This window comes from Prunus persica, chromosome G1 (assembly GCF_000346465.2).
Source record: "Prunus persica cultivar Lovell chromosome G1, Prunus_persica_NCBIv2, whole genome shotgun sequence".
In the NCBI taxonomy this organism is placed as follows: Eukaryota; Viridiplantae; Streptophyta; class Magnoliopsida; order Rosales; family Rosaceae; genus Prunus; species Prunus persica.
Genome location: NC_034009.1, coordinates 34,040,205 through 34,063,177, shown reverse-complemented (window position 1 = coordinate 34,063,177; position 22,973 = coordinate 34,040,205). Strand labels below are relative to the sequence as shown.

At 37.1% G+C, this 22,973-nt stretch overlaps 4 protein-coding genes across 9 annotated transcripts; 2 read left to right on the top strand and 2 right to left on the bottom strand.

The window, feature by feature from the left end:
• On the top strand, nt 1,024-7,333 carry LOC18790397 (inositol-pentakisphosphate 2-kinase). 4 transcript variants are annotated; one of them, XR_002272771.1, is made up of 11 exons: nt 1,024-1,352; nt 1,435-1,573; nt 1,757-1,960; nt 2,320-2,467; nt 2,591-2,776; nt 2,928-2,968; nt 3,116-3,226; nt 3,435-4,034; nt 4,286-4,485; nt 5,557-5,895; nt 6,885-7,333. XR_002272771.1 is itself a non-coding variant. In XM_020569570.1 (10 exons), exons 2-9 carry the CDS (start codon nt 1,472-1,474, stop codon nt 4,439-4,441), a joined length of 1,548 nt encoding a protein of 515 aa, XP_020425159.1. In that variant the 5' UTR covers nt 1,024-1,352; nt 1,435-1,471; the 3' UTR covers nt 4,442-4,485; nt 6,885-7,333. The 4 variants fall into 4 exon arrangements, 1 of the variants encoding a protein (XP_020425159.1); XR_002272770.1 differs by having other exon boundaries at nt 1,025-1,352; nt 5,191-5,895; XM_020569570.1 differs by lacking the exon at nt 5,557-5,895.
• LOC18788536 (AAA-ATPase At3g50940) lies at nt 9,882-11,752 on the top strand. Its single transcript, XM_007223321.2, has 2 exons — nt 9,882-11,123; nt 11,242-11,752. The coding sequence occupies exons 1-2, from the start codon at nt 10,161-10,163 to the stop codon at nt 11,632-11,634; spliced, it is 1,356 nt and encodes a 451-aa protein (XP_007223383.1). The 5' UTR covers nt 9,882-10,160; the 3' UTR covers nt 11,635-11,752.
• On the bottom strand, nt 11,898-16,622 carry LOC18792074 (phosphatidylinositol/phosphatidylcholine transfer protein SFH8). 2 transcript variants are annotated; one of them, XM_007221952.2, is made up of 14 exons: nt 16,277-16,622; nt 15,535-15,832; nt 15,287-15,386; nt 14,886-15,152; nt 14,694-14,771; nt 14,467-14,568; nt 14,321-14,370; nt 14,131-14,230; nt 13,940-14,038; nt 13,720-13,833; nt 13,335-13,467; nt 12,767-13,170; nt 12,304-12,378; nt 11,898-12,188 (listed from the first exon to the last, which is right to left on the bottom strand). In XM_007221952.2, exons 1-14 carry the CDS (start codon nt 16,308-16,310, stop codon nt 12,168-12,170), a joined length of 1,875 nt encoding a protein of 624 aa, XP_007222014.2. In that variant the 5' UTR covers nt 16,311-16,622; the 3' UTR covers nt 11,898-12,167. The 2 variants fall into 2 exon arrangements, with proteins under 2 accessions (XP_007222014.2, XP_007222015.2); XM_007221953.2 differs by having other exon boundaries at nt 11,979-12,188; nt 15,535-15,905; nt 16,277-16,557.
• LOC18789681 (bifunctional nuclease 1) lies at nt 17,619-21,497 on the bottom strand. 2 transcript variants are annotated; one of them, XM_007225631.2, is made up of 12 exons: nt 21,369-21,497; nt 21,039-21,181; nt 20,374-20,691; nt 19,950-20,120; nt 19,784-19,833; nt 19,560-19,616; nt 19,391-19,456; nt 19,140-19,214; nt 18,828-18,946; nt 18,323-18,414; nt 18,017-18,072; nt 17,619-17,840 (listed from the first exon to the last, which is right to left on the bottom strand). In XM_007225631.2, the coding sequence occupies exons 3-11, from the start codon at nt 20,672-20,674 to the stop codon at nt 18,020-18,022; spliced, it is 984 nt and encodes a 327-aa protein (XP_007225693.1). In that variant the 5' UTR covers nt 20,675-20,691; nt 21,039-21,181; nt 21,369-21,497; the 3' UTR covers nt 17,619-17,840; nt 18,017-18,019. The 2 variants fall into 2 exon arrangements, with proteins under 2 accessions (XP_007225693.1, XP_007225692.1); XM_007225630.2 differs by having other exon boundaries at nt 21,039-21,426.

Below are 22,973 nucleotides of genomic sequence, written 5' to 3'. Positions count from 1 at the left end.
GTATCATTGCGTTGTTGGCCAAGAATAGCAACGTTGCATGAAAGCTTTTCTCCATCTTGTGGCTTTTTCCAAGCTAGAATGGAAATGTTGCCTTTGACTTAGGGCCAGTTTGGCATTGTTGTGCTGTAAAAATAATCACTGTCAGATTTGCTGTGAGATAAATCAGCTGTAAAAGAAAATAGTTTGGCGTTTGGTAAAATTTTTGTTAGAAGTGCGGTCGGTTTAAAAAAAAAAAAAAACAAAGGTTATTTTTGGAATTTTGAAGGTTTCATTAAACTCAGCGCTTCTTCAAAACTGATTCCCGCATAATCGAAAAATGAAAGCAACTCATCACCTACTTTCCCTAATTATTTTGTCTCACAGCAATTATTGAAAATAAGTGATTTTATTATCTTTTACCAAATAGGTTGAGTTTTCAAAAATTTCAAAATAATCACTTATAGCCCCAAATAAACAATACCAAACAAGCAGGCCAGGTAGCTGGCTGTCAACATTTTCCTTTGCAATCTGGGCTTCAATAAATTCAGAAACCTGCGATTGCATCAGCAACATGGTCTCATATACTTTCTTTACACGCTCAAAGAAAAAAGTAGAGACTGATTTTGATAACCATTGCGTGACCAAAAATTAGAACAAAATAGTAAAGCTAAATAGAGCATATAAGAATCTCAACTAACCCCATCAATTCAAGGAACATTCATCTCGAATTTGTCCATGATATCTCAACTTCAAATCAGAATCGGTTCATCACATAAATTTAAGAATATGGGCTCCAGTATAATCTTTGTATGGGTGAATTTAAGAAACAAAAGGTAATTAAAGTCAATAGGCCTTCTTGGTACCTGCCCAATGGGCCAAGAACAATTAATTAAATCGGAATGACAAGTGGATCGAACTGCAATTTCTTATATGTGTAACCCGAACGACCCAATATATTGTCGCCGTCGACCTGTTCTTATGAACTTTAATTATTTTTATTTTTATTATCATTATTATTTATAAAAATTAAAAATTTTAATTTCGTTAATTTCCCGGAGTGGGTTTTGGGTTTAGGTTGCTTGTCTCATACTTGTGCTAGAATTGTGGTATAATTAACAAGATTACGCAGAAAGGAATTAGCATCCAGAAAGTGAAGCCGCAAAGGTAAAGGATAAAGGTGAAGCCACTGACAGAGTGATAAGCCATTAAAAATTGTTCGAGCCCAAACAAAGATTCCCACTAGGAACGACTTTGTTTGTCTTATCTATAAAATCATCATCTTTCTGCGACTTCGGTGTTTGGCGTGTCAGCTGATTCTTGCAATGTATTTGTTTGATCAAGCTGATTCTTGCAAATCTTCTCTCCTCAATTGGGTACTTGCAAATTTCGATCTTGCATTGAGAATTTTTGTTTTTGGATAGAAGAAAAAAAAACTGAAAATCTTCATTTGTGCAGTAACTGTGAGCAGCTGAATCTCAATCAACACCAAGACATGGAGGTCATTTTAGATAAAAAAGATGCTGGTGATTGGATTTACAGAGGCGAAGGCGCTGCCAATCTTGTTCTCGGTTACAGCGGATCCACCCCCTCTTTTGTAAGTTTCATACTCTGATTGTTTCCAAAACACACACACCACCTGAGCTTCAATTATGCACTTATCTAAAAGAATGTGTTCAGAGAGAAAAATTTCTTAGTAGTTCATGACGGGAGTAGGAGTGGTCCTTATTTTGATCGATCATGTTTGAAGCTTATAATGATTGTACCTTGCTCTATGTAGACTGGGAAAGTAATGCGTCTACAGAAAGCTCCAGTTAATGGGTCAAAGTCCATGAACAGTCCCACTGCATTAACCGTGCATGAACGTCTTCTGTGGAAGGACACGGAGGACATTGTAGCTACCTCTAACAAAGAACTTGCTTGTCAACTGTTTGTGAAGCACATCATGAGCCCTCTATTGGGTTCCACATACGTTGATTCCGGGGTATGTAGCTATCCACACTTGTACTAATGCATGATGCTTGCTGAATGGAAACCATGTCCACGTTGTATGTATCATTTCAAAATAGTTATGGTGGGCTTTAAGGCATTTTTTTAGTTGAGTTATATTTGTACATAGGGTATGTATCTATGTCTGGAACCAAGACAGTGATTATGAATTTCATATGCCAAGTCACACGGAAAGCTTTCACTTATTAGGGAAAGCTACAATAGTGTTGATTGAAATATCCTCGTACTCAGCAATATAGTGTATGCATTTGGTTTTCCCGTGAAGTCATGCATGCATGTGGTAAGATGTACAAAATGGTTTAGTTCTTTAACCTTCAGTTTGAAATTTGGCAGATGCGCGTCTCTGCTTCCAAGGAATTCTTGGAGTCGGTTGAGAAGAACATAATTTCTCAGCGTCCTGCTTCTCGAGTTGATGCCGCAAAAGTTGACACAGAATGTGATTCTGTGCTTCTTATGTCTGATCATTCTCTTTTTCCTCGTGGTAATTAGTGTCTCTCTGTTAGTTACAATTTTAATTAGTGCTGCACTTAAAGATTTAGAACTGTCTTTTCTGCACTTGTAGTTCGAAAGTCCGATGGCTTATTTAATCTAACCTATGATCCAGGTTTCTTTTTTGCATGCCTGTTCTGGTTGCTAACACTTAAAAGGTCTCCCTTTGCCTTTTACATTTCTAGTAAAAGTTATGAGGTAATATCCACACACCTACATAAAAACTCAGAGAAGCAGGGAGAGAAACCTGGAATTAGCAGCATTCTGCTTAGAATCATAGGAACTTTGTATCTTATTAAATGTAGGTGCACCTATTTATCTAAATATTGTCTTGTGATAGATATGATCTGAAGTATTACTTTTTGTTTTGTTCTGTTTTGTTTTAGAGACCTTAGGAAAAAGCTCTGATAAATTTCAAAGAGTGATAGTTTATTCTTCTTTATTCATTTCAGGTACTCATGAAGTTGAACCCTGTATATCTGTGGAGATAAAGGTGCTTTTCCATGTTTGTGTTCTTCGTTTCTATTTTAAGCTTGTCGTGTAAACATTTTTCTTGTTGTGCTTGTTGTCTTCACATGAGTAATACCCTTGAAATATATATAGTTATTCCTTTTTTCTTTTCAATTGTTTCCAAAAATAGCCAAAATGTGGATTTCTGCCATCTTCAAAGTTCATTGATGAAGGAAATGCCATTAAACGGAGCATTACTCGTTTTCAGATGCATCAAGCTCTGAAGTTGCATCAAGGAGAGGTGTGCTTTTACTATGTTCTTCTCTTGGTCAAATTATTTACTACCCGGAAATCAGGCAAATGAATTCCATATGTTTAATTGGAATTCCAGCTCATTTAATTCTTCTTAGAACTTCTGCGCACAAATTTCAGCAAAGAGAGTCCTATTTTGTAGTAATACTAAAAATCAATGTTAATCTGACTTGGATTTGTCTAAACCTGTGTTACAGGTATCAGAATATAGTGACTATAATCCACTTGATATGTTCTCTGGATCCAAGGACAGAATACATAAAGCTATCAGGGATCTCTTCTCAACCCCACAGAATAACTTCCGTGTGTTCTTGAATGGTTCTCAAATATTTGGGGGCTTAGGTGGTGGTGCAGACAGTACCAATTTTGTGACTCGAGGAAAATTTGAAGATGCACTCAAGTGTGTCATTCAGGGAGGTGATGGCTTGCGCACAATGAGTTTTCTACAGCTTGTTGCTGAAACAGTTCATAATTCTGGAGTGTTGGATCAGCTCCTTGAGGTCCAGAAACTTGATAACCTTGACATTGATGGGGCTATCCATGCGTATTATGACATCGTTTCGGAGCCTTGCATGGTATGCAGAGCATTCGGTAAAGAAAAATTGTCACAGAAATATCTTTCATTGCATTCCATCTCTTTGGATGAAAGCTTGAAGATTGTGAAGGACTTTTTGATAGCTGCTACTGCGAAGGACTGCAGTTTGATGATTAGTTTTAGACCAAGGAAAGATGGGAATACAGGATCTCCATATAATAATTTGTATCTAGAATCAAGCAACCAATTTTTTGATTACAAGGTACAGATCTCCTTATCATTTCATTCTGACTGATACCATAGCATCTTTCAATCACAGCATTTGGATGCTCAATTCCCTTAAGTTTTTATATTTTCATTCTTTACAGACTTTCTTCTCGTAATCTAATACCATTTCTTAACAGCTGGAGCACGAATATATCTTATTTGAGTTGCATTTTCCTAGGTGAAATTCCCTGTGGGGGAAATCCTTCCTTATGACATTAATATCTTATTTGAGTTGCATTTTCCTAGGTGAATTTCATTGACCTGGATTTGAAACAATTGAAGAAAATGGAAGAATATTATGAGTTGGACAAAAAAATAGTAACCTACTACAATCGAATGGTGGAAACTGAGGAAAGACAAAAGAAAAATACAAGCACAATGGCTCTTAGAACTGCAAATTGAGATTTGTTACAGTGCCATGGAGGATAGTTTACTTCAAATTATGAGTAAGTGCAAGTGGGTTGATATATAGTATTTTCTGTAAATTATTGTTGTTAATAGCTGTATTTGTTTGTATACTTCTTGGCTTTTAGCCATTATTTCTTTGTTTCCTTTGTTTCTATGAAGTTTTTGATTTTTAAGGTTAGTAATATAAGCAATTTATTCCCATCCCTCTTCCCCTTCTCTTCTTTGTGCCTATGATTTATCATATATAAGCTTTATCTTAGTGTATGCATGTGGTGTTTGGTTCTTCGTTTGCTTTGAAGAATGATGAAATTCTTTTCTTTTTTAGTAACTGTTTTGAAATATGTCCTGGACTGCCGCTGCATGCATCATCAGTCCATGAAAATTTTCTTTTGTAGAATAGATTAAGCTATGGTAATTTTTATTCTGTAAGTCTGCAAATGTTCGTGGGCATCTCATAATTTTGTTTGAATTTACCCATTCATTAGGAGGCAAATGCATTCAATTTAGATTGAGTTATGCATATTTACTGCAACTTTCTAATTGTATTAGCATAAACACGGCATGCTGCTTTAGCCCTTACATAGTTTTGTAGAGGCACGTAAATCAGTGTTTCATGTTGTTAATAAAGTTAATGAAGACTAACGAGTGAAGTAAAGAGTGTGATAAAACTCCTTCTTATAAGTATGAGAAGTTTAATTGGAAATGAGGAGAAACTGATGAAACATAATTTCTGGGCTCTGCAGGGAAAGTGATGTATCAACTAACTTCAGTGTGATTCCATCAAAGCCCACATGGCCTATTAATTCAGACAGTTGGATTTTCACATTGTGGTATTAGTACTACTATAGAAAAGAAGAAAAAAAGACCAGGGCATCCTTGGTATTTTCTAATTGAAAATGCGTCTGCTTTAGCAACAGTATTTTAGGGAATCAATGAATTATCCAAGTTTGAAGAAACGATTTCTTGCATAGACATTAATCTAAATTTCCAGTTGTCTCATCAAAATTCTTTTTGCGCTTACTTTATGCTTCCTTATAGTTCTTCATATTTTTCAAGTTTTCCATTGTTGGTGCAGATTTATATTTTGATATCCTTTAATAAATTGTCAGGTAAACATAAGGTTCTTACAGTTTTGAACAATGGAACCAAACACATTTAGTTTTGAGCAGTAACTTATGACATTTTCCACTTCTGTCTGATGTACAAAGTGTGATTTGGAGTTCTTTTTTGTAACTACATTGCCAAACCACGAACATTTGAAAGAAATGATTTGGAAGAATGAGCCTGATGCTGAAACGTGTATCTAGACCAGTGGTAAGACTAATATGGAAGGCTCTGTGAACTCTGGTTGTTCAGCTTTGGTATTTTGATCAGCATATATGTGGAATATAAAGGCTGTGGGTTGGCTACATCATGTGCTGAACAATGAGCTCCTGAGCTGTCTATAGGTCTCTCTCTCTCTCTCTCTCTCTCTCTCTCTCTGTGTGTGTGTTTGTGTGTGTGGATCTAATCCTGTTAAAGTTGATGATTCAAGTACGGAGAAGAAAGAATTAATACGTTCCAGAAGTGGGTCAATTTTGCCCATTCAACTGACCCCACTAGAGCTGAATTGATAAGTGATTGCCATTACTATATCCCAACACATTGCGTAATGTCAGGTCTTCATTATTTTCTTGGAGACATGCTGAGCTAAAACCTCATTTGTTGGTTTGTTCAAAATCCTTGTTTTATTCAGTCAATCAGCATATTTACTTCTGGTAAAATTTGCCATAAGCTGACACGCCTGCGTGTACAAACAGGCGAATAGGCAAGCTTGTTAGATTGTTCTCTGTTTTTTTTATCTTTTTCCCAAAAATTGTAGTACATTCAGAATCAGGCAGGCCAGCATCATTTTAACTTTGCTATAAACGGTTTCATTTCTTTCAAGATAAAGAGGATGTAGAAAGGTGTGTTTTAGCCTAGTATGGGATGTGTGTGTGCCCGCACATGGTAAATTCTGCATTTATTGCATATCGGAGGGCATAGGTGACCCAATTAAAAACCCTTCCGACTGACATTTACTTCTAGCCAACTACTGACACTCTCATTTTGTACTCAACCAGCTTCTTTGCCAAGAAAGTGCTCTGCTGAAAACATAATCAAACTAAATAGAGAGAAAGAGAGAGAGAGAGAGCATTTTATATATAGCATCTTTGGATCCATTCTTTCTTTGTTATTAGCTTGTTCCAGTTTGCTTTCTATCATTATTGCTTTATTATGTCTAAGGTTCCATCTCTCTCTGTTTTATTTTTCCTGCTATGTAATTAGTTATTGACGTACCATTTTCTCCGGAGTCTTTTCACTGACACACACTGCAATACTTCAGATGGAATTTATATTTTTTCTGAGCGCACAAGTACGGACAAAATCTGACCTTTGCTTTTGTCTTGTGTTGCAGAAAACTGTAGTGTCAGTGGAACTGCTGTGTTCAAAGTGCAGGAAGAAGGTGATGAAGTTAATAGCAACGGTAGAAGGGATAACTTCCATTGTCCTGGACCCGTCAAAAAATACGGTGACAGTAACTGGGGATGCCGATCCAGTAAAGGTTATCAAGAAGGTAAGAAAATTCAGAAAATCTGCTTCCGTTGTGAGTATAGGTCCTCCACAGAGTGAGAAGAAGGATGAGAAGAAAGACCTTGTCCCTTACCCACCAAAGACATGTCAGAGATGCGATGTCTGGTATGTGATTGCTGAAGATGGTTACAATTATTGTTCCATAATGTAATTACTGTTCCATAATGTATCATCCTGAAACTTGTATGAATAATACCCAGTTGTATGTCATGTTAAACTCACTCATTTCTGAGTTAATAATGGAGAAAAAGAGGCTTTGGTTGTCAATGCAAATCTGTCTTTCAGCTGATGGTGAATTTTCCAGTCGTACATATTCTTAAGTATTTGGTCAGATTGCGATAGTTATGGGTGTATTTAGTGAGTTGGACAACAAATCTTCAGGCATATGAAAAGCCATGGCTGTTAATTTTGTTTTCTGTTTAGATGGATTAACAAAAGCGACCATATTTCTGCAGCATTTTGCTGCATACAGTAAATTACCACAGCAAGTACTAAATATTCATTGTAGTAGCCACCGTTACAGCTGAAACATGGAAGTAGCTGGATGTGTTGAGATGTTTCGTTGAAAAGTATTTTTGTTTTTGTATTTTTTTAAAGAGAAACAGATAATATATTTCTCTCGTGTAATACAAATTAAAAACCAAGGAGTTTTAATTAATATTTCAACAAACAAAGACACTTTTTTTTTTCTCTATCTAGGCTTATGAGCATTAGGGTTGTGAATGGTCAACAACTAAGTCTTTGTCAAGTGATGGATGAATTTAATTGACGTTAACTCAGCAAAACACGTAATTGTGTGAAGATTTCCGACAAAATGATGATTGGTCTTTTGGTATATGGACTGCTGGACGCTTGATTTGATGTATACAAATGAAGTATGGGGGTGTACCTCAAAAAATAATAATCAAAGGTAAGCATCCGTCTTGTTCACAAAATCAATGCCAAGGCGCTTCCCTTCCAATTCCAAGGTTTGTTTTGGTTTTGGAGGAAAATGACTTTGGAACATCACGTTTTAGATTTTGTTCACTTTCGGACAGCTAATAATCAATAAAACCTTTTACATTGAAATAAATCTATTTCCTTTATTCACAAATATGTAAATTCCACATACATCCCTCATATTTCACGTAATTCCAATAAATAAATAAACTCGACAACGCATTCATGGGCCCTAAGGTCCAACTGCCAAGCCTGAAGCCCACCATCATTTTCCCCCATCAACTACAAAAGTGTAAAAAGTCCTAAACGCAAGCTTACCGTGCGTTTTGCAGAGAGCAATGCGTCCAAATTCTGTCCACGGAAAATAAAATAAGGAATGCTAACAGCATTCTCTCTAACCTTCTCCTTTAGACTTTCTTCATTTTTTGCTTGATCTGTGTCATTATCCTTACACTTAAAACAATATCATTAATATATTGTACAAGCTAATTTTTACTTTACAAGTTTAACCTTATTAAATATATTCAATTTATCCAAAAAAAATTCACAACTTTCTTACCATCTTATTAATTTTTTTGTAACATCAATTATTTTTTATTCAATTTTTATCGATATTGATAATATCCCGATATTTTCATTAAAATTTTCGTATTTTTAGACTACCGATATTTTCGATATCACCGATATTTTATACCTCGCTCATGCCAACTATGGATTACAAGGTACATCAAAAAAAAATTGGCCACACATGTTTAGTCAGAAACAATAAATGTCCAGAAATTTTACCAATGTGCACTGCACCTTACCAATTGTCTCGATCCGCCGCAGTCAACTGAGGAATTGCACACGAACAATACCACATCACCAACCTAGCAAACGATAGATAACCTTTTGAGTCGCAGTAAGAAATTGAAATAACAAAGGAAGAGAAAGCCAATCAATTCAAGAGCCCCAAATTCAGACTTTCACCTGTAGACATTCGGATTCCCTGGCAGCCACGTAATGAATAAGCATGTGCTTCTCATCATGCGAAGGTCGTTCTCTGAGCACGACTTTTCATCTCCCAACTCTTCGTTGTCTTCTTTCTTGCATCCAAGAACGAATTAACGACTAAAAGCATCGAGGTTATTCTGAACTCCGCTTTAGATTGGTGAGTTAGGGTTAGGATTGGAGATTTTCTAGAGGTTGAAGAACTCACAAAATTTCAATAAATAGGTGGCTGTTCGACGACGAAATTGAAACCCTAGCGAGAAGAGTAGAGGATAGTGCGAGGACGACGAACGAACTGGGGACCAAACGCATCGATGATGTAGAGAACTGAACTCCATGTCAGCCGTCCATGTCTTTAACAAAATATTTGATGGTTAAAAGTAGGCCACGTCATCTATATATATATCATCGTCATGCATTCAAAATACTAAAAAATATTATTAATTAATTTAAATATTTAAAAATTAAAATTATTAATTAAATAAAAAATATGATAAATTTACATTTTTCTATATTAAAAAAATTAAAAATAAAAATCAAATCAAATAATAAGTTCTACTTTTACGAAATATAATTATTTATATTTTTTTTTTTTAATTCTAAAAATAAAATAAAAAGAAAACCAGTTGTATATGCTCACAAGGAGCTAGTTTTTCTTAAGCATGATATGACTTTTGTTTTGTTTTCGTGTTGTTAATAAATTTTGAGTGAGGTTGGCAAAACCAAAAATATAGATTTGGAGCGAGATTTCTAAACTTAATTTCATAAGATAATTTAAATTGTTTAAAATTAAATTCTTAAATTCCAAATGTCTACCAGCACAAATTTTCATCCAACCAAAGTTGTTAAACGAATTAAAATTTGGATTAAGTTGGATTGAATTTCGTAGAAGATAACTTCACTTAAAAAACCAGGTGTCAATAGAGAAAAGAAAAAAGTAATAAAATAAAGTCGCAAGACATTCGTGGAGAAACCACCGACCTAAACTGGAATCTTTCTCGAAGTAGGTAGTATCCCAACTTTCTTGTTATTGATTGTCTTTCTCACCAAGCAAACCCGAAGATAAAACCCTACAAAAACCTTCGCCTCATCGTTATCAGCCGCATCTCAATATCATCACCAAATTAAAATTTTTTTTTTAAAAAAAAGAGAAAAAAAAGAGAGGAGAAGAATGTGGTGCTCACAGGAAAATCTACCCTCCCCGAAAACCATTCTATCAGCGGCGGCATCACTCGCCGCATCGGCAATTCTATTCCGAACGATTGCAAACGACCTCATCCCCGATGTCGTCCAAAATTCCTTCTACTCGCGCCTCCAAAAGCTGTCGTCCCAAATCACCGTCGTCGTGGAAGAGCTGGACGGCCTGACGCCGAACGAAATGTTCGAGGCGGCCAACCTCTATCTGGGCACCCTGCTCTCTACCTCTACGCGACGAATCAAAGTCAACAAGCCGGAAAAGGAGAAGCAGTTGCTGGTCACTATAGACAAGAACCAAGGGCTCGTTGATTGTTTCAAAGGCGTCAACTTCAAGTGGGTTTTGGTCAGCAGCCAAAAACCAGCCTCCAATGGCAAACGTGAGGATCATTCACAGTCCGAGGTTCGACAGTTGGAGCTCAGCTTCCATAAGAAGCACAGGGACATGGTGCTCAGCTCTTACTTGCCCTACATTCTGAACAAGTCCAAAGAAATCAAAGAGGAGAGAAAAGTGGTGAAGCTCCACACAGTCGACTATAACGGCACTGACTATTGGGGTTCCATAAACCTTGATCATCCGGCGACTTTCGATACCATGGCGATGGACCCGGAGATTAAGAAGGCGTTGATTGAGGACCTTGATCGGTTCAGAGAGAGGAAGGAGTATTATAGGAGAGTAGGCAAGGCTTGGAAACGCGGGTACTTGCTGTTTGGACCGCCCGGCACTGGTAAATCAAGCTTGGTTGCAGCCATGGCTAATTATCTGAAATTTGATATTTTTGACTTGGATTTGAAGGAAGTTCAATGCAATTCTGATTTGAGAAGGTTGTTGATTGGCACCAAGAGCCGATCCATATTGGTCATCGAGGATATAGATTGTTCAGTTGAGTTGCAAAACAGGGATGCTGAGAATGAACCCAAAACTGTTGAAGACGACAAGGTAATATAAGCTCACTACTCCCCTGTTTCACCCCCTCCCCTAACATTGCCTGTATAGAAAATATATATCATATAATTCACAAGTTGGGTTCTTAATGTCTTTCTTTCTTAATTTACAGATTACCCTCTCTGGTCTATTGAACTTCATTGACGGATTGTGGTCAACCTGTGGAGAGGAGAGAATCATTGTGTTCACCACAAATCGCAAGGACCGACTTGATCCAGCGTTGCTGCGACCTGGTCGGATGGACCAGCACATCCACATGTCCTACTGCACCTTCAGTGGTTTCAAGACATTGGCATACAATTACTTGCGGATTCAAGAGCACCCACTTTTTGGAGATATTGAGAAGTTGCTAGATTATTACAAGGCGCAAGCAACACCTGCTGAAGTTGCTGGAGAGCTGCTGAAGAGTGATGATGCTCAAGTTTCCCTTCAAGGTCTTATCACATTCCTCCAAAGCAAGAACAAGATGGAAACTGCATGGCAGGATATTACGGTAGGCAAATGAATATGGACAAAGTAGTATCTGAATGCTCTTTACTTTTTTCAATTGATACGATATGAGTTCCCTAGAGATAGAATTTTTTTCTAAAACATTCAATTTATATGAAATCGTGTTCACTAACCATGAAAATAACTTAATTACCGAGCGTGCAATTTAGTATAATCACTCCTGTTATATCCAAACGAGGTGAGTAGGGTATATCAATGTTGCAGATGACGAGAGCCATACCCTATAGCAGATGTTATAAACATTAAGGTTCTAACATATTTCGTGGTGAATTTCTCCATATCATAACTACAGTATCAAAATAAATTAGAGAGTCATTGCGCATACGCAGGCCGAAGAACTTGAGGAATGTTGTACAATACTCTTCATTATTTACAATATTATAACGCGTAACGTACAAGGAAGCTTACAAAAACAGAAACAGCAGCACCTCTGGAAGATAAACTTGGTATATCGAAAATATATTTTAAACATAACAAGCAAAGATAGCCACCATATCACCACGCAAGTCCTCTTGAAACAGACTCTCCTCACCAGCAACACCCTTTTTTCTGTTTCATACCAACAGAGACGGGCACAATTTTCAGTTTCATTCGCAAAATATAGAAAAGCCTGCATTGATTAAATCTTTCAACTACAGATGAGGGAGCAAAATCTTTAACTAACCCGAAGCTTGGCCTGTTCTTGCCCGTCTATATATGCAAGAAGTTCTTCCTGCCTCATTAAAGCTTCATGCAGAGCCTAGTCAGGAAGAAGCATGAAATCACAATTAAATCATCAAAATGATCGAAAAGTGCAAGAAATAACAAAGATGAATATATAAACTGACCAAAATATGCAAATATCAAAATATAGGCATATATAACCCTTGTTAACATATAATGACGACTGTATACTTGACAAAAAATCTAGATTGATTCATAAGAAGAAAAAAAAAAGATTCAGGAAATGGAGAGAACTAGTGAAATCATATTTAGACCAGTAGTTGTAACTAGTGAACATTGTATATCTACATTTCAGTCAACCATGTTGGTACACCAGATATTTTCATAGGTAAAAACAAGCAATGAATCACTATTGTTGATAAGTCGGCACAAACAAACGATTATCAAATGAGAGACAAAATTACCTTTTTTGTGGCAATCAACTCTGCTTCTAACGCATCTACACGACAAACAGCGGCATTCAATAGCTCCACTTTCTCATAAGGCATCTCAAAAGGCTTTGCTTGCAGCATGCCTACCTTCTCCTCAAGTTCATCAAGCTTCTGCAAAGCAGCTGAGAGAAGGTTTGCCTTGCTAAACCCTGGAGCAGGTGATGGAGGCCGGAGTTCCTCCATGGGAACTGTGTCAGCAGTCAGGTCAGGAATGTTGTGGGCAGAATCCAAAACAGAGTTTGGAAGTTTCTTAGTCGCCCGTAATGCAACAGATCGGATTAGCATAACAAGGGCTACAAAGAATGCCACAAGCATAGTCCAGACATGAGCCAAGATTCCATCTGGTTTTTTTCCCACAGATCTTGGTGAAGATGCCCCTGCAATGTATTCCAATGAGAGAGAGAGAGATTACTGCCAAGAAAGAGCATAACTCTTATAGTAGCAGGGTGTTTGTAAATATAAGAAGTGTTTTAAATTACTGCCAAGAAAGAAATAACGCTATGTCACAGGGTACAGTGAAAGCATAACTAAGATTCCAAACCTCTAGAAGTAAGTGGATTTTGTTGCAAGACTGGTTTCTTCCATCCAATATCCACAGCCTTGTCAACCATGGGAACGTATTCATCGTACTCTGACAAACCAGCAGAGCTACTTGCTTTACCAACAACCCTAGCCTAAACAAGCATTGAAGCATACCATCAATGAGCTCAAAATTCAGATGACATGATATGAACATTTACACCAGAAGATTCCTGTGTTTAGCAAAGCCAAACACACATGTAATTGCTAATAAAGCAAGTGGTGCTAAAACCTTTCATGACATTGATTAGATTGGTTCTACATTTTTTTCCTGCTAAGGATTCTCAAATGACGTTTGTTGCTGAACATTCTCAAATGACAGATATTGTTTGAATAGAGACACTTACTTCTTCACAAACAGGAGTCAACTTAGGTTGTATGTAGCTCCTAGTTGCTTTCGGTGAAGCAATTTCTTCCACTTCAGATCCCGACTCCGCGGTAGATGTATCACTACTTCTTATCTGAATTAACAATATAAACATAGCATCAGAAGGAAGAATTTTTTTTTTGGATCAATTCTAAAATAATACATACAGATCCATAGTAGGATGGTCTAATAATCCGTACCATTGGAATACGTGGCTTATCAGAAGCAATTATCCTTCCCTCACTGTTAGAAACTGTAACTATTTGTCTGAAACATTGTGCTTCGCCACTAAGTACCATCTGCAAGCAAAAATCATTACACGTAAGCCATACAAAGCACAGTTTCCAGAAGAAAAAACGTGACACAAATATAATAATTCATCTAACAGAACCTTTAATATGTTTGGGTCATTCCATGGCCCCTTATCAGACCTCATACAACCTCCCTGATTGGAACAGGTACAGCTACCACCCAGAAATTCTGGCAACTCACTAAAAAGAGCCAAAATATTTCAACATCTAATAGTTAAGACAACTGAACAATAAATAACCCACATACCCACAAGGAAAAGCATCAATCACCTTGCATCGATTATTTCAAGTAATTTGCTCTGGTACTTGTTACCCAGAACCTGAAAAAAAATAAGAATAAAAAAAATATCAGCTGACCCTGTTGAGAACTTCAGTCCATAGAAACATCCAATGGTCTGATGTATCGTCAACCATACATGAATTTTCGCAGTTGTTCTAGCATCAAGAAATGCTTTAACTGTAGGCCAGAGCATCCTAAAACCAGGACCAGCATTAATTATAAACATTCGGCAAAGTGTCTGCAAATACGGAATTGATAAATTAGAAGATATGCTTCATTAGATTTAATAAAAATTACCACATATATTGAAAAAGGCATCAATTATTGAAAGCTAAAATGGCATTAGTCATCAAGTCTGCATACCTCAGGATAGTTGTCACTATCAATCTTCTGCAGCCGTACCATGAGATCACGGGCAGACTTGGTAAAGTTTTTCCAACCCTGAAAAGTACACAATTTGAGGGAGCAAACCAAAACGTTAATGTAATCTATTATGCCAACATTGAAAATTCCAAGCACAATTCAAAATAAATATCATGTCAATTGAAAGCATACCACGCCTTGAACATCTAAAATTGTTGTGCTTGAATCTATATGCCTCTTTGCAGCAATAGAACAGGCAGGAAACTTAATGGCAAAACTCCTTTCAAACTCCTGCACATGGTATCTCACATACCGTTCCAAGGAACTCACTTGCATGAGCTTACTGGAATCAACTTTCCCCAATCTTTCGATATAAACAGGTCTTCCCTCTTTGTCAACACCATGATAACACTGAGGGTAGTACTTTAGAACTTCATTCAGCTCACTGAACTCAAAATCCTAGAAGAAAAAGTAAGAATGTGAGTACTATTTCTGCTGATGGGCGGCATACCAAAGTCATTAAAGAAACAAAGATTCAAGTATGCACTGCAGGGCAAGAAAATCCAAGTTACATGAAACTGTTGAAAATTTACCTCCAAAATTGTGTCAGTACCAAATTCTTTCCTCCATTGAATCATGCTGGCCCACATATGCTTTGCTTTCTCGATATCAAACTTTCTTGCTACCAAAAATCTGCAACAGAATAACTCCTCGGGAAGAACCCACACAAGGAAAAAAAAAAAACCAAACTTCCCATATTGAATATTTTTTTTGCAGGAAAAAACTTCTGTTTCTTTTTCGTTACTCTTATTTTTTTGAAGAAAAAAGGGAAAATGAATACCTCAACAACATATGATAGTCATCAAGTGTTGGAGGTAGCAATTCTTCCAAGATAAGTGCCTGCCGAAATGCATCAACAGCCCGTAGCTCCTCAACGTCCCGTACATCCTCAATTGAAACAGAAGTGAGCCGACTGCTACTCTTCCTCCTTTTCTTCTTGAGCGAATGTCTGAATTTACTAGACGCATCGATTGCTTTCTTCTTCAGGTTCCCAATTCTAGTCCTCCTATCGTCCTCTGAATTCTCATAATCTGACTTCCTTTCTTTTCTCTCGTCATGGCTAGAGAACCCCTCAAAACCTAAAGAGCGTTAACAAAGTTACCATCATCAAGTCCTAATGCTACCATCAACATCGTTGTCTTACCATAAATCCTGTTACCAAGCAATGTCACAATCCAATTCTAGTCGAAGATAAAAAAATTTAAGTATCTCTCCCAAAGCATGTAAGAACAAACGAGGGCCACACCCAAAATCCTAGAGACTAGTAGGTAAAATTCAAACAACACAATCCCCCCTCCTCACACACCACCCCCCCCCCCCCCCCCCCCCCCCCCCCCCCCCCCAAAAAAAAAAAAATCAAAACCCTAGAACTCGCAAAAGCAAAAGAGATCTCGGATGACTAAACCACGCGCGGAAAATTTCACAAAAGTCTTAAGAATAAGAAATATAAAGAATAGAACGCGAGAATTGAAAACAATTAACGAACAGAAAATATAGGAACGGGTCAAAGAAAGTGAACTCACAAGGCCTGGCAAATCGATCGAGTGGTCCGGACATGGTCACGTTCTGAGAGCTGAGACGCAAAAGCAAGAGTTCCTATTTCTAAATTTCTAATTCTAAGCGATAAAACAAGACCAGAATTGGGGATTTGAGGTGGAAGACAGTCAAAGACTCTTCATGTTGTTCGGGGCCTCAGGGTTCTGAGCTCGACAAAGTTCAGACTGAGACAGAAAAGTTTGAAGCCAGAGAGAGCCAATTTATGTTGAAATTGCTAGTATCACGTAACCAACGTACGATTTAAATCGAATTTAATTGATAATATAGCTATTGGCCAAAGCCCGAAGCCAAAAGGGTGTAACACGGGAAATGACGGTGACGTATATCCCGTTTATATATGCGCCACATGCCCCTGCTGTGCGTCAGACTTGGCGGGAATTTCACAACGGCGTTACGGCGGTTGGTCTCTACTCTTTCCTTCTTTCAAGAGATCAATAGAATTTATGAAATTAATTAAGGGGCCCATTAATTAATTATGTTCACGTCTGATGTCTGCTCATAAACGGAAGCTATTATTAGTGCTAAAATTTATGTTGCGATGAGCCTTAAAAAATTTTATTAGTGGACGGCATAATTATAATTTGAGAGATTGCGTTGAGATGAAACCTATAAGGACTGATTAATTATCTCAAAACAGCAAAATCATGACGCGTGTAGCCAAATAAAGGGCAGGGTGAATTATCCCTTTTTTTCTTCTTTTTCACGTTTCTTCTTTTTATCATAACGTTGGTACGTTAGGGCACTGAAGGCCAAAAATGCCATGGTTGGTTGGTGACAGTGCAATATGATATCCCCACCCCATGTATGAATTATTTGATAAATCCAAAAATATCCTGTGGATGAAGGGAAGAACTTGCATTGCATATTTAGAGCATTGTTTTGCCATTCCCACCTAAACACATTTTGCACATTATTTTTATTATGCATGATATTATAGTGTGAAATTCTTATTATGCATGACAGAGCATTATTGATTGCAAAACAATGTTATCTCCGTCATATACAATTTTTTTTAGTGGAGGAGGGACTGATTTCCTCAGTGAGCTGTCTGTTCACTTAAAATCCAAACTTCTACATATGGAGCCTTTGTGAGATTTGCATGCATTGAAAGAAAGAATGGAGAGACTTTTGGCACTGTAGAACCAGCCATTGCCATTTGCAGGACGGCAATACATCACATCAGTTTGAACTTGAAGTGAAAACATTATGCTTGCCAAAAAATTAAAGCATCTGATCCAGCAACCATGCTATAACTTGGTTGGCATGGATCGCCCATGCCATGCCATGCAATAAACCAGACGACAACAATTAAGTAACCGAATAATTAGTAGAAAACTGACAAGTGCCATTACATTTCCAATAAAGTTTATCAATATTATACATATATATATATCATATTATATTCACAGACTTTTTACATTATATATAAGGGGCAGAGCAGGGATCCACGGTGAATGACTGCTGTTGGCGAGCTTATCAACTTCGAAGAATGGTGTCTATGTACAATTTTTAAACCTCTAGGAACACAAGCTGAAAAAGGAATAAAACATCAGTATTTTCATCAGAAAAATTGAAAATAAAAAACTGATAATCTACAATGATTTTTTTTTCCCTTCCTCTCACTAGTCACTAGGGAGGGTAGAGAGTCTTGCAGTTATGTTTCAAAGTTTTAACTAATAATTTGGTAATGATAGCGAGCTTCTTACCCGTTACGCCAAATTCCTTCTAGCACGAAGTTGGAGGAGTTTGTCCCTCCACTGAGCTGCAAGTGAAGATGAAAAAAAAAATGAGATTGAAAAGCTCCAACAACTTTGGCACAAACACACAAACAAACAACTAACGAGTTGCAACAATAATGGGCACCCAACCATACTGACACAGAAAAATGGTGAGTTTAACTGGCTAAGGGCTACCTGATAGTCCCATGACTAGCAGGCAACAAACTAAAGTAACATCACAGAACATTTCCCCTCACAAAAGATATTTACCCTCGATAGGTAAAACATACTTACCAGCATCTCTATAGCGTTCCTCAACTGCAGCAATTAACATGTTGCGCACAAGATTAAACTCCTTTGTTTCAACACATGGTTGACCACTCGGCCTGAAACCATATAAAGTTTCAATTAGCATCCTCTATTTCACTGAAAGATGAATTTAGAGGACAGTTCTATCTTGCTCAGATTATAATGCAATGCAGATACTAATCTTAACCATCAATCAACCTCTTCTAGCCAATTGGAATATGCATAGATTTCAAACACCTTTCTTCATGAATTTCAAAAAGACTGAACAAGCATTTAAGTATACCATAGGCAACTGTTACATCATCTGATCACAGTCAGATTGCATTCCCTTAACAGCTCATCTTATTCAAGCCCAAATAAATGCACTTTATAAAGTCTACTGAACCTTGGGATCCAAACCACATTCCAAGACAAGCTTCACAAATTCAACTCCAGAATAATCCCTTCGAGATAGAAAAAAAGATACGTCTCTAGGGCATTCAAAACTTACCGATCCAGCTCAGTAAATAATAAACCATCTGAAGCAGGGCCATGACTTGAGAGCTTTCCAGATTCGATAACTCTCATTCCATCACTATATGCCAGGTACTTGTTGACTTGTATGGGAACCTGCACAGAATGTGAAAAGGATTCACTAAACTGTTACCAACTATTTGGGGGCCTTAATACACTTGTAAATTACTACATACCCAGATTTCTGAACATTCTAAAGGTTCAAAGAAATTAGTAGGTAATTTAATTCTAAGCAATCTTACATCTAAGATTCAGAAAGTAGATATCTTAAGCAGCACAATTAGCGTACCTTGCATCTTACAGCAATGTTGATGGCATCTGAAGGCCGAAGGTCGAAGCTGACACACTCTGTCTCACTACCAGCCTGTGATCACTTCTAACACACTGTCACTATACCACTAACCCACTTAAAATTTGATGTTCCAGAAGTAATGCAGTCCCTCCCCCCTTTTCCCCACCCCAAATGACAATAATATAATAGGAATATTAATAATAAACTATAACAATAAAAAATAATCCAAATGAAGAGAAGGTATATGCCTTTCTGAGGTATAACTGAGCAAAATATGCCTCATGTACTCTCTTGGTGACTCTGACAAGTCGGACCTGCAGAGATGGAAAACACAAAATTACAATAAAAGATCATGAAGAATGCATGTGTAACAGACAAGAATTATTATATTGTAACAGAAGAAAATATCGCACATACCTCATAACCCATCTTGTCAATCATCTCCCTGACCACTTGATACATAGTTGGCCTAGCCTGGAAACCAAATACCAAGAATTATAGATTTTTAGAATTCCTCTCGTATGCAAATCCAATATGCTGACGAAGTCTAATTCTGCCAGCTCAACAAACCCAGAAAGAAAAACAAAAACAAAAACAAAATCTTAATTAAAATGGAAGTACGATAGGGAGAGCAACCATACAATTGGAACATTGCGCACTGCTGCCATGAGCAACACACTGGGCATCTCCACTGCAATCAAAGGTAAACCCAACTTCAAATTGACATAAAGTTACAGAGATTTCGGATGTAAATTCCAAAATACAAAATTCGTAATATTAGAGAGTAGTCGTTCAATATTAACATACAAACAATTATTGGGAGAAGAAGACCAGTCCCATCTTCCATCTTCAACACAATTGCAGGATGTGGAGCATAATCGGGAAGATGGCCCCCCTGAGGGTTGTTATGGACACACCTCATGTGCCTACCATCCCTCATTTTGATCATGAATCCATCAATTCCACTCTTCACCTCAACTACACCAAAAACCAAAGGCAAAACACTTATCATTCAACGGTTCATAGGAAATAACAGTACACAAAATCAGGAAACAAAATTATAGTAATATCACGACCACTGTTGCCACCATATTTATGAACCAAGAAACAAACAGACTGCTAAGAATTTTTTATGTTATGGCATTAAGCGCTAAATTATAACGATTCATGATTACAATTCTAAGCTGGAATTAGCGGTTACAAAAAATGAGGTGCCGATGGCATAGCGTACCAGCTTCAAGTACACTGGAGTTGACATAATCTTCATCATTTTCATTGAAATTCTCGGCCATACTTCCATTACCATTTGATGAAGAACTGAAAGTACAATGCACTCTTGTGCATTTTCGTGCATTTTGAGGGCGAGAAACAAAACCCGCCTTTGTGATGCAACCGCTGACCCCTCTGAATCTACATAATTCACTTCTAAGAAGCCTAGCCTTCACCAAAGGGCCTACCACTGGCACAGTGTCATACCCCGATTGCTTTGCGCGAACAGTGGGGCAAATTACTGGCCCTTGCAAAGAAACCATCGTACCTTCTCCAAAATCTACCACAAAATAAATAAAATAAAGATGAAGTGCCGTTTGGTTACCGAGAAAATATATGAAATTGAAAGAGTGATTCTCTTTTCAGCATATTTCGAAATATTTCCCATGTTTGATTATCATGAAACGAGGATACGTTAGCTATTGATTTGATAATTAAATCATGATTTAGTGAAGTTAAAATAATACAATTAACAGTAAAATTAAAATCCACTCTCACTCACTCTCTCTCTCTCTTTTAAGTTTCAAGCACCAAATAGTCAGCTGGAAGGGTTAGAGAGCATCAATCACAGATATGAAACCAGATCAGAACCAAAATCAGACCTTAAGGCCTTGAAAAGCTCTCTACCTTTCAAAAACAAAGATCGACGGTCAGAAGTCTTTAATCACCGATCAAAGCTTTCTCACCCTTCCGTTTTCCGGAGCTTTTGTCTCACCGATGCTGCATAAATTTTCTCGGATTCCCGAATCCGATTCCGATAAATTAATTTCCTGAAGGAAAGCGATTGACGATGAGTATGAATTAACGCAAAATCCTCAAAGATCTGAATCGAATAAAGCTTGCGATCGAATGATCGGAAGAAAAAAAAAAGAAAAGAAAAAAAGAGGGGAAGTGAAAGAAAGCTTATAGATGAAGCAATTGAAGCTTGTTTGGATTGAAGAAAATTGGAGAAATTACCGACAAGGAGGATCACATATAAGAGAATGAGAGATAGGGTAGAAGATAAGAGATTTTTCCTTTGTATAATTGTATTGTACGAAGAGAAAGATAACTTAAAAATGCTTGAAGTGCTTGGGGGACAACATGATGAATCAACTACGTTTTCAAAATTACGGTTCTATCCCCTTCGGAAAAGAAGCTGATTTGTCAAATGAAGGAGGGTATTTGTGACCTTTGACCGAAGTGGATAATAAGGGTCTGACTGAAAGTAGCGGCTGCGCGCGTAGAATGACAGGTGCAACAGTGCCGGCGGTCGATGAGATCAATATTACTTACCTGACTGCCACGTGTGTTCTTTCTCCAGGGGGGGATCTGGATAAGGCAGTCTCTCTCTCAAAAATATCAAAATTCTGTTTTCTTCCTCAAAATATCAGTGTGTGGATTTCACTCGGAACCCTTAGTTTTTACTCCTCTTTTTCCTTTTGTTTACACTTGGGCCGCGATACGATTTTTCCTCTGTGAAACGTGATTGCAGTTCAATTCTCTTCTTTTTGGGCTATAAAAATGGCAGCTTCGCCAGTAAAAAATAACTTGATGGAGCCCAAAGCCACACAAACATCATGTGTATTTGTGGGGTAGGAAAAAAGTGGTAAATTTACTTAGATTCTTATGTGGGATTCCGACCAAAAAATATTCTTATGTGGGATGTATTTATTAGATTCTTTTTTTGCTTCTCTTGATTTATTGAAATTTACTAAATAATTTATTACGAGTAATTCTTTATTTTAAAATTTTAGGGAAGAAAAAAAAAAACTGAGAATAGTCAAAAAGCAGCTGGCAATTTGTTTTGACGTGGCTTGAGATGGTGATGTGGCAAATACCATTCAATTACAGTGTGCTGATTCAAAACACAAAGACAATGGTTCTTACCACATACTATATGAAAATCATGTCCATGTCAATGGCTTCCAGCTTCAAAACAAAACGACCTATAATAAATCCCATTATAATATTTGCATCATGCCAGAATCAACCACTATTTACAGCTATATATGAAGATCTGTTCCAATAGATTATCATTTTGAAATTGTTCACGCTGATCAAGTGAGTGGCTGAAATGTGGAAATTGTATTAAACAAAGGAAAATGTTACCAGGGAAATAAGGAATCATCAACATGGCAATTGATCTTTGAGCATATGCAAACGTCACCGAGTTGTTTTTTAGGTTGTTGTGACTATTGTTAGTTTATTAATTAAGAGACAACTCACAATAATATAATTAATCTGGTACATAAATGAATGAAAGCAACTTGCCCCTAATTTATGTAACTTTTACTTGGGGTTAGTCTACCAAATGATGTCACCGAAATATATGATAGACGTTTCATCTTAAAATTATGTGACTTTATTATCAATATATATTTTAATATAAGTTATAGTTTAAACTACAAGAAAGATGACAGTTAGAGGTTCTACCTGTAGCCTTAAGTGTGGGGTAATCCTACTAATGCTCTATTATGTCATTAGTCCAACACTTAATTAAAATAGCAAATGTAAGACATTTTTGTTAATGCTTTAATTTATAATTAAATTTCTTGAATAGAATGTATTGATATGAAAAGG

Bases quoted from the DNA above. Each gene is read 5' to 3' on its own strand.
- LOC18790397 (XM_020569570.1), top strand. From the start codon at position 1,472: ATGGAGGTCATTTTAGATAAAAAAGATGCTGGTGATTGGATTTACAGA. The intron at 2,777-2,927 runs GTAGGTGCACCT...TATTCATTTCAG, and splicing joins AACTTTGTATCTTATTAAAT to GTACTCATGAAGTTGAACCC. The intron at 3,227-3,434 runs GTGTGCTTTTAC...CCTGTGTTACAG, and splicing joins TGAAGTTGCATCAAGGAGAG to GTATCAGAATATAGTGACTA.
- LOC18788536 (XM_007223321.2), top strand. From the start codon at position 10,161: ATGTGGTGCTCACAGGAAAATCTACCCTCCCCGAAAACCATTCTATCA. The intron at 11,124-11,241 runs GTAATATAAGCT...CTTAATTTACAG, and splicing joins AAACTGTTGAAGACGACAAG to ATTACCCTCTCTGGTCTATT.
- LOC18792074 (XM_007221952.2), bottom strand. From the start codon at position 16,310: ATGTCCGGACCACTCGATCGATTTGCCAGGCCTT. The intron at 13,834-13,939 runs GTACGGATTATT...TTGTTAATTCAG, and splicing joins ATAAGCCACGTATTCCAATG to ATAAGAAGTAGTGATACATC. The intron at 12,189-12,303 runs GTTAGTTAAAGA...GGTATGAAACAG, and splicing joins AAGAACAGGCCAAGCTTCGG to AAAAAAGGGTGTTGCTGGTG.
- LOC18789681 (XM_007225631.2), bottom strand. From the start codon at position 20,674: ATGGTTTCTTTGCAAGGGCCAGTAATTTGCCCCACTGTTCGCGCAAAG. The intron at 20,121-20,373 runs GTACGCTATGCC...TTTTTGGTGTAG, and splicing joins CTCCAGTGTACTTGAAGCTG to TTGAGGTGAAGAGTGGAATT. The intron at 19,457-19,559 runs GTATGTGCGATA...CCATCTCTGCAG, and splicing joins TTGACAAGATGGGTTATGAG to GTCCGACTTGTCAGAGTCAC.